Source organism: Wolffia australiana, chromosome 9 (assembly GCF_029677425.1).
Source record: "Wolffia australiana isolate 7733 chromosome 9, ASM2967742v1".
Taxonomy (NCBI): domain Eukaryota; kingdom Viridiplantae; phylum Streptophyta; class Magnoliopsida; order Alismatales; family Araceae; genus Wolffia; species Wolffia australiana.
Window position 1 is genome coordinate 8983587 of NC_135843.1, and position 9970 is coordinate 8993556.

General features: G+C 44.4%; 1 protein-coding gene across 1 annotated transcript; it reads right to left on the reverse strand.

Moving 5' to 3' along the window:
* Positions 1-6476: 6476 nt before the first annotated feature.
* Positions 6477-8938, reverse strand: LOC144707364 (L-type lectin-domain containing receptor kinase IX.1-like). The gene has a single exon (XM_078580471.1). It carries the CDS (start codon positions 8602-8604, stop codon positions 6547-6549), a length of 2058 nt encoding a protein of 685 aa, XP_078436597.1. The 5' UTR covers positions 8605-8938; the 3' UTR covers positions 6477-6546.
* Positions 8939-9970: the final 1032 nt, after the last annotated feature.

Here is a 9970-nt window from a genome sequence, read left to right on the forward strand (position 1 = left end):
CCAATGAGAGAGCGACACGTCATTGCGTGTTTAAAAACGAAACTAATAAATAAATCAATTTTAAATCTAATGGATTAAATTGGTTTAAAATTGATTTATTAATAACTTTTGATCCTGAAGTCCGATTGAGATGATTTTTTATGGATTTGTTCGTCTTGATCCCCTCTTTCTATCTGTACGGTTAGATCATTCAGATCTAGCCTACATTGATAGATAAATATTAAGTACTAAACGGGGTAAAATGGTGATTTTTACCTATAACCTAAGTATAAAAGCTGAATTTCGAGAGGGGAGCTCATTCTGGAGGGTGCTTCATCACAGCTGCAAGACAGAGAGGAGTCCCAGCCTGGATCAACAGTTTTGGTATTTTTTCTTTCATTGTATTCAAACTTTTGTGCATTTTGAATGAAATAGGTTAAGTTGTTTGTTTCTTCATCTCCATTCTAGTCTGAACTTCTAAATCGCTTGGCTTGAGCGGCATGTACAAGCCCTGATTAGGGTTGAGAGGAGAAATTGAGGAATTTTACCTGGGCATTCAATTGCATTACAAAGAAAATTATAAAAAAATTTAGTTTTAATTTTTAGAAGTCTCAATTTACCCCATTTTAGTTCTGAATTATCAATCTGAAAAATCAACCCAACTCATTTTAAGAACCCTCTTTCAACCTCTCTAAATGATTTCTTGGATCCTTTAATTAGGATCAAAGAAGGAAATTTAGAGCTCTTAATTCTTCTAATCTTCCCATCTCTCCTACCCCCCTCTCTAAATTCTCACCTAATTAGGGTGACTTGATCCTCATTGAAGATCAAATTCACTCTAATTAGGATCTAAAACACCAAAAATTAAATCAAATTGAAATTCCTACTTGCCTCCCTTGGACGACACTCATACTTATCACTATACATATTAAGTAGAGTTTTATAAATTTTATTGCATAAGCCAAAAATTCACAACGACAAGGGCTAAAAATTTGCGTAATTTTCACCCCTATTTTTGGCTTATCAATACTGTCAAGTAGCCACCTGTGAACCACACCCTCAACATCAAGCCATTGTTCATAATGAAGAGTTGTGGGAAACGATGGCTCGTCAACAAGGTGCTTCATAAGCTTTCCCTTCAAGGTAACTTGAACATATTGACGCCATTGAAGAAGATTCAACCTAGTGAATCGAAACTCATAAGGCATTCGTGGCAATGAGTAATGCCAAGAGCTCAATTCAGATGAGTGAAGGTTCAGCCCGGGTGGCTGAGTTGTAGTCGAAGTATTTGAGTCAGTTGAAGCCATGTCGTTAGTATCAAATTTGATGACTCTGAAGCAAAATATCTGAGGCGAGAGATCTGAAGATCAATTTGGCGATAGAACAGGTTGCCGAACAGATCTTGAATGCTGAACAGACCGGGCGTCTGTGAGCAGATCCGAAGCCAGTTGAACTGACGGCAATAGATCTCAGCAGCTTCAGCCCTCCGAACGTCGTTGTCGCACTGAGCTTGATGCTGAGATATTCTTAGCGATAAATGAGCGACACCGCATCTTCTACCAAGAGATCGAGGCCAAGTCCGGGAGTCAGGGATGACGGTGCCGCTTCTACTGAGAACGACGCTGCAGCTTGGTAGAACGACACCGATCCAAGAACGCCGTAGCTTCTCCCATGTGAAATTTGCCAAGAACAAAGAAAATTGCCACAGCTTCTCCCACAAGAACAATGCGATCGCCGCAAATTTGCCAAGAACAACATGATTGTCGCAGGAGCGTGAACAAGAATTCAAGGTCCGACGAGAACGGAGGAGGATCTTGATAAGAACGGAGGAGAAATTACAGAAGCCTGAGTGTTGCCAAGCTTGATGAGAATGGAAGAGGATCTTGAATTCTCAGAGTCAGTTCCTGCCTCGCTCTGATACCATGAAAAAGCTCAGAGAGGGTGGGAGAGAGGAGCTTCAATTAGAGAACGAGTTGAGGGAAAAAATAAAAATAAAACCTCCTTGATAGGTTCCTTGAAAGGAGATACATATATAGGGAGCTACAACGAAGCAAAGGAAAAAGGTCATAAAAGTAAGAAACGAATGAAAAAGGACATAGAAGGCAATGTCATTCAACAATTTTGACTTTGATTTGAGATCTGATTTTTAATTTTTTAGAGTAAAAGTTCAATACGTCTAAGAAATATGGGCTTGACTTTCGTAACCGAATGTTCGAAGAAAGAACTGAAAGAATTGAATCACTCAAGGAGCAAGCAGAACCTTGCTCCTTGAGTGATTCAATTCTTTCAGTTCTTTCTTCGAACATTCGGTTACGAAAGTCAAGCCCATCTTTCTTAGACGTATTGAACTTTTACTCTAAAAAATTAAAACCTTCGGAAATGGAAAAATCTTTAGCGCAAGGTGAAAATTTATGAGCAGAACGTTATCTTTAGATAAAAACACGTTATGAAATAAAGAAGGCGCGAGGAGCGTGAAGATTCAGACGAGCGTGAATATTAAGATGCAGGCGCGACGAGCGTGAAGATGAAGGCGCGAAAGCGGTTCATATATTAAGATTCAGGCGCGGAAGCGGTGAATATTAAGATGAAGGCGCGGAAGCGGTTCATATATGAGGCGCGAGGAGCGTTCAGATTAAGATGAAGACGAGCGGAGCAGAAGCGACGGAGCAAGAAATGAATCAACGTTAACTCAAATTGATTTGGAACATTTCTGTATTGTTAGATTTTCAGATTAGGGTCGAATTTCACCTTTTCCCCTAATTCTTCTACTTTCTCTCTCTAGGTTAAATCTCCTACTTTCTCTCTCTAGATTTCAAAATTGATTGTTTAGAAATTCAATTAAACATCTAAAATACCTAAATCTAAAATTTCATAAAAAAATTGTCCATCTTCAAGTCAAATTTTAAAACCCCCTTTTGTGCTTATTAGTCCCCAATTTTAAATATATATAAATTGACTTATACAAATTATTTTGATTGGGAAATTGATAATTCGAATTGATTTGATCTTATAATTAAAATTATCCTATCTTGAGTGTCTTAAATGAAAATATTAAAATCAAAACTAAGTTTCTACTTAATTTTGATTAATTATAAACATAATTAAGGTGTATTAAATGCAAAATTAATTCATTCTTGAATTAATTGATTGAAATTGGATAAAAATTATTGCTTAGTGCTTCCTTGTGGTTCGACTCCTTGCTTGCTCTATTTATATAATTTAGTGATTAAGGGTTATTATAAATTTTATTGCATAAGTCTAAAAGCCCAAAACAACGACGTAATTACACATCATTTTTAGGCTTATCATGCACATGTGATGCTTATAATGAAGTCCATTAATATATGATCGAACTTAGTGAATTATGATGAGATCGTAATAGGGAGATCACTAGTCTTGAAGCATGCATTCTAAATATTCCTATTCGAAGGATACGCGAGAAGGACATCGAAGTATCCGAATAGAATAGCACTATCTAGCCTCACTCAAATGATGAGTATGGCCGGTTCCGTAGCCATTGGTGTGGAGACACTAAGGATAGATAGTGGGTGCTTTTTATTGGAAAGAGTTCACTGAATTGATCCGTACGAATCCCTTAATGGTATTATACCGAACTGTCAATCAGGTCAATTCACGTCGCAGTTATGTAAGTGGTCCTTAGAGCTGAGACACCAAAGATGTCTTGTGGACAGACGGTTGCACTTTGGCTATGGCCAACGAGCCTCTAATCATGGGATTCTAAACGGTCTTAGTTCGGGTACATAAAGAAGTTCATGATGGGGTCCTCCACCCTCGGTATAAGAGGTGACAACTCAGGGAAGACGATGCGATGAAGTCCTTGGCCTAGGCAATGAAATATCGAGAGAAGAGTTCTTCGATGATTTCTGAATGCATCAGTACTAACTCGGATGATTGATTAAGGTTTGACAGTTGACCATACCCTAAGTCATCCAAGGAGCGTCAAGTGGATGAGGGACAATACATACACGGTAATTGATGAAGAACAGGTCCCATGAAGTGAGTAAATACACACTCCTTTGTATCTTCTAGAACACGAGGTGTAGCTTGGCACTCCAGGTGTTGTAGACTCGACCTATTGATTGTGTTAAATCGATATGACATTAATTAATCTATATGATGATATAGTTAATTAAGTTGGAAGGCCAATAAAGGTTATGGTCTTTTGGACGTCGAAAGATATACTTAAGTTTTGGGGATTTTATAAAAAATGCCCACTTAGTATAAATAGGGGAAGGCCCTAAACAAAATTCACCCAGGCCAGAATTGTTCAGGGGCCTTTCCCCTTCTTCTCCCACCTCCCAACAACCCCTCTCCATCTCTAATGCGATCAGGACGATGTAACGACGACAACAAAGAAAGAACGGGCTAATCAACGATTAGGAGGAGATCCGACGTGCCGAGGATCACGTGGACACATCTAGAGGCTGCACATTTGAGTAGCTCGACTCGGCTCACTCCAAGATCCGAGAATTCATAGATGTGATATGTGTAAAGGTACTACGTTTCATTGTTTTAATGATGCCGCATGATTTCGCAAAAGTTTTACGCTACGTGTCGTTTTGATTTCTTCATCCAAATCTAGGCCTCTAGAACCCAACATTGATTATAGTGATGCAGATTGGGCTGGTGATCAAGCAGGCATGCAGAGACTCTAGTTATTGAAACAGGTCTCTAGTTCCTTTTTAGAGAAACAACTTATTGAAGTCAAGCAAACATCTTTCTTGGACACAATATATTATCTTGGAGCTCTAAAAAGCAACCTACTGTCACTCGGTCAAGCACTGAGGCTGCGTATAACTCTAGTTAATGATGCCGCCAAGGTGTTATGGATCCAATCATTACCCAAAGAGCTCAATTTCACTACTCAAGCAGCTCCCATCCTCTAGTGTGACAATATTGGAGCACCATATCTCACTACCTATCCCATTTTTCATGTTCGAACAAAGCATATATAGATAGATTTTCACTTCGTTCGAGAACAAGTTGCAGCCAGATCATTACAAATCCAGTTTGTCAATAGTGATTGACAGCTCGTAGATATCTTCACCAAGCCACTTCCTCCTGCTCGGTTCAATCTAGTTCGAAGCAAGCTCAATGTCTCTCCCTCGCCATTGCGCTTGAGGGGGGGTATTGAGGAGTCAAGCAACACACAGCAAGATCCAACGGTCAGGATTCGTTAACATATAGCCATTATAATCAGTTCTAATGGCTACGACTGCAATATTACTATTATTAGTATACTATTGATTTATAAATACAACCCACTGTATAAACATTGATTGTGTGGATGAAATACAAGGATCTTCTCTTCTTCTTTTCTGGTGTTCTCATCCTTCACTTCTTCCTTCTCTTCTTTCTCTCCTTACCACTGTTCTCTCTTTCTCCACGCTATCCAATCCTCTCTCCACGCTATACTTAAGTTCTTCCTACTTTAATCCAATGATACAAGTGAAATACATGAGAAAATATGGAAATAAAAGAAAGCGTTATTGGAGAATGGAATTAAAGGACCTGACTGTTTGGCAACCGCGGTCAGTGACTTGAACACGGCAATATTTAATCGTGGCAGGGCGGCTAAGTTGGTGTTGACAGCGCTTATGGGAGTGCTGAAACCTATCCTGAAGTGACGAATTTAAAGATTCCTCTCGGTCTAGGGAATTGAAAGATTGAAAGATTTAACTAGAGCTGGAGAACGGATGACCGAATAAAGTAATTTTAGTCTTCTGTCATCTTGACGGGTGATTGATGATGATTGATTACAGATATGCGAAAATATTTCTTCCTCTCCCTTTCTCTCTCTCTGTTGCTCCCTCTTCCTCTCTCTCTCTCTCCATCACTCCCTCTTCCTCTCTCTCTGGATCGTTCTCTCTCCTTCTCCCCCCCTCTCTCGCGATCGATCACTCCCTCTCTCTCTAGATCGCTCCCTCTCCCTCTCTCTCTTTCTCTCGATAGCTCCCTCTCCTCTCTCTCTCTCGCTCTCAGTCACTCCCTCTTCCTCTCCTTCTCCATCTCTCTCTCGATCGCACCCTCTCCCTCTCCTTCTCTCTCTTTCTCTCGATCACCCTCTCCTTCTCCCCGACCTCTCCCTATTTCTCTTCGATCACCCTCTCCTTCTCCATCCCTTTTCTCTCGATCACTCCCTCTCTATCTCTCTCTCTCTCTCTCTCTCGACCACTCCCTCTTCCTTTCTCTCTCTCTATCGTTCCCTCTCCTTCTCTCTCACTCTCCTTCTCTCTCTCCCCCCTCTCTCGATCTCGATCTACTTCGTCATCCGTTGGTCTGTTACCCGCTATCCGTTCCGTTTCTGTAACGGACGAATAACCGAACGAGACTGATGACGGACTTGTGACGATGAGGAACCCTAGACGAATGACGACGCGTACGAAGCAAAATGCCCTGGACGGATAACTGAATGGTAGTCCGTTCAGTCCGGTTCCATCTGTCAAAGACCGTCATCCGTCTACGTCCAACAGCTCTAGAATAAACATGATGCGTCTCTTATTCTGATCACAGGGATGTACTGAATCAAGCGCGTTGTCTCCGTCCCTATCTAAGGTCTGGCTTCCTTGGTGTCATCATATCGGAGTCTACAGAAGACCCTGTGGCAACACTAGCCGTGACTCCTGATGTCGATGATGACGACCACCCCTTCAAACTTGCGAGGCGCACTCCGGTGACTGAAACTCCTCCATAAGACGGTACCGGCAGCTGGGAAGGAAGGTTTGGAACAGCCATATCGAAGACGAGAACGCCGATAACTTGCGCCATTGTTGGCCTCTCCTGGTAGTTGGGGTGGGCGCACCAGAGACCCATTACCAGTAGACGCTCCATCTCTCCGGTGTCGAATTCCCCATCCAGCTTCGAATCTACCGCTTCAAGAACTGAACCTCTCCCGTAAAGATCCCAAACCCATTCTACCAGGCTAAACCGCCCCTCCTTTTGAAGAAACTCGATGGGTCTCCTCCCGCAAGCGATCTCCAAGGCCAACACTCCAAAGCTGTAGACATCTGACTCCGTGCTCGCCCTCCCCGTCATCGCTGTTTCCGGAGCTAAGTACCCCATCGTACCGGCCACGGCCGTCGTCTCCATGCCACTACCGTGTTCGACGAGCCTGGCCAGCCCGAAATCGCCGAGCTTGGCGTTGAAGTTGGCGTCAAGCATCACGTTGCTCGCTTTCACGTCCCTGTGAACCACGCACTGTTCCCACTGTTCGTGAAGATAAAGCAGCGCCGCGGCGACACCCTTTGTGATGTTGTACCTTGTCGGCCATGGCAGCGGGTTGCCACCGCCGTAGAGGTGGGCGTCGAGGCTACCGTTGGGCATGAACTCGTACACAAGAAGAAGCTCCCCTTTTTCATGGCACCAGCCCACGAGCTTGACCAGGTTTCGATGGCGCACTCGGCTGATGACCTTCACCTCCGCGACGTACTCCTTCTGCCCCTGGTGTGAGTCTTTGGCCACTCTCTTGATGGCCACCACCATTTCCGGGTCTCCCAAGTTCCCCTTGTAAACGTCTCCAAACCCTCCTCTTCCGAGTTTCTCCTCCGTCGCAAAATTCTTCGTGGCCCGTGCGAGGTCAGCGTAAGAGAAACTATTGGGCCCCTTCCCTTCATCAAGTTCTTTCTCATCTATCCCGCCTCCGTTCCTCCCACCATGACTCGCCGCTGCGGCTCTCCTCCGCCTCACAATAAACCACGCTAGCGCAGCCGCGATAAGAGCGAGGGCCACTGCCCCAGCTACCCCACCGACCACCGCAGCGACGCTGCTCTTCGTCTCTGCTGGAGAAGACTTGGGGGCCGGAGAAGATCCAATCGGGGGAATCCCGCCTTCGTCGGGGAGCTCCAAGCTCGAGCTGAAGCTCCAGGACTTAATCACATGGCGCTCGAAAAACAGGCCGGTGCCTCCGGCGAAGCCGATAGTCACGTTCTCGGGGAGATGCGCCTTCAGATCTACGGTAACAGCGAGTTCCCTGTTGTTCCCCTCCCCCTGGGCGAAGCTGGCTCGGAGTCTGGTAGTCGCTGGATCGTAGGTGATCTCTGCGGTAGCGGTGAAGTTATCTTTGCCCCAGAATGGATCCCAAGCCAACTTTTCCTCAGACTGGATGAAGCCGACGTCGATCCCAACATGGGGCACTTCAGAATCCCACTCGTTTAGGAAGGTGTCAAACTCGACAGCAACGACGGGGGCCCTGTGCGGGCGGCTCGCGTTGTAGCTGTTGAAGAGAGTAAGTTCGCCGCCGGTGGTGTTCTCCGGCAAACCGTATCTAACGGGAACGAGAAAGAAGGCCAAGCCGTCAGCGAACCTGGTCGCGTCTGGCCTGCGGAAGACGGAGAAAGAGAAGCGCGTGGAGAATTCTGCGACGTTGCCTGTCTTGTTGTCCCAGAGATGGATTGGACTGGAGTAAAGGGCGCGGCCGTAGCTGTAGCCTTTGTTCTTGTTGAGCTCGAGAGAGCCACCGGCGGCGAAGCCATCGCCCTCGAAGGAGATGAAGGCTGGCAGCGGCAAGAAGCTGGCGAAGTCGAAGGAGGTTGTCGCTAGCTTTCCTGTTGTTTGGAGAATGAAGGAGATGAGCAACGCTCCTACGATTGTTGTGCTGGCCGACATTGAATGTGAAGGAAGCTGTAGTGGACTTGGATTTTCAAGGAGATAAAATGTTCATCTCGTACTATGGGCCCGATTCTGTGGGAAGAGGAAGAGGGGCATTCTAAATAAAAAAAGGTCACGCTACACGTTCCTATCGGGAAGGGAGCTTGTTTGTAGCCTTCTGCAGCCCATGTGGCGGCCCCCTTTCTTTACTTGTTCGGCTTTTTTTAAGGCCAGTTGCCTGTCCTATTGAGCCGAATGACAAGTTTATCGATGCCATTGGCTCTCTCTCTCTCTCTCTCTCTCTCTCTCTCCCCCCTCCCTCTCTCTCTCTCTCTCTCCCTCGCTCTCTCTCTCTCTCTCTCTCACTAGTCCCTCCCGTCCCTCTCTCTCCCCCGCTCTCTCTCTCTCTCTCTCACTAGTCCCTCCCGTCCATCTCTCTCCCCCGCTCTCTCTCTCTCTCTCTGTCTCATGCTCTCACGATCTCTAACTCCCTCCTTGTCTTTCTATCTCTATTTATTTCTCTCGCTATCGCTCTATCTCCGTCTCGCCCTCTTTCTCTACCGATCTGTTTTTCTCTCTGTCTGTCTCTCCCTATTTCTCTCTCACTCTCTCTATCTGTATTTCTCACTCACTCTTTCTATCTCTATTTCTCTTTCTCGCGCTCTCTCTTTCTATCCCTCTCTCTGTCGCTGTCTTACTCTGTACCTTTGTATTTCTGTCTTTCTCTGTATCTCTGTCTCTCTCTATTTCTCTCTCACTTTTTCTATCTCTGTTTTTTCCTCTTTCCATTACACTCTCTCTATATATCCTCTGTCTATGTCTCTATCTCCGTCGCACTCTTTTTCCCTTGTGTCTCTTAATATCTGTCTCGCCCTCCTATTATCTCCTTCTCTCTCTCTGTCTTCTCTCTACATCTGTCTCTCTCTATCTCTTTGCCCACTCTGTCTCTCCCTCCTGTTAGATTGATTTCGGAAACCGTGGACCAATATTTAGTAGAGTAAAGAGGATTAAGCTTTTCCTCATTCTACAAGTAGGACCCATGTCCTTAGGTCATTATGGAGCTGACTTTTCTCCTCGGCATCTGATAAAGACTCGGGAAGAATGATAAGACCGAGAAACATAAAAACCAGAATGAAATATCTTGAATGCACACCGGAGAGAAAAAAGTGTACGATTGGGTTTCCCCTAATAATCACCAAATCCACAAGACTTCTTAATAATTCAGATTTTGGGGTAATTAGTGATGATCTAACTTCACTAATTAGTGTCATTGGTTTATCCGAATTAAAACAACAAAAATTTATAATAACCTTACTAGTGTAGGGAGATTAAGCTTCGATCCATAGGGAACAAGGGTTTTTTCTTAGGAATTTGTGCTTTAGTT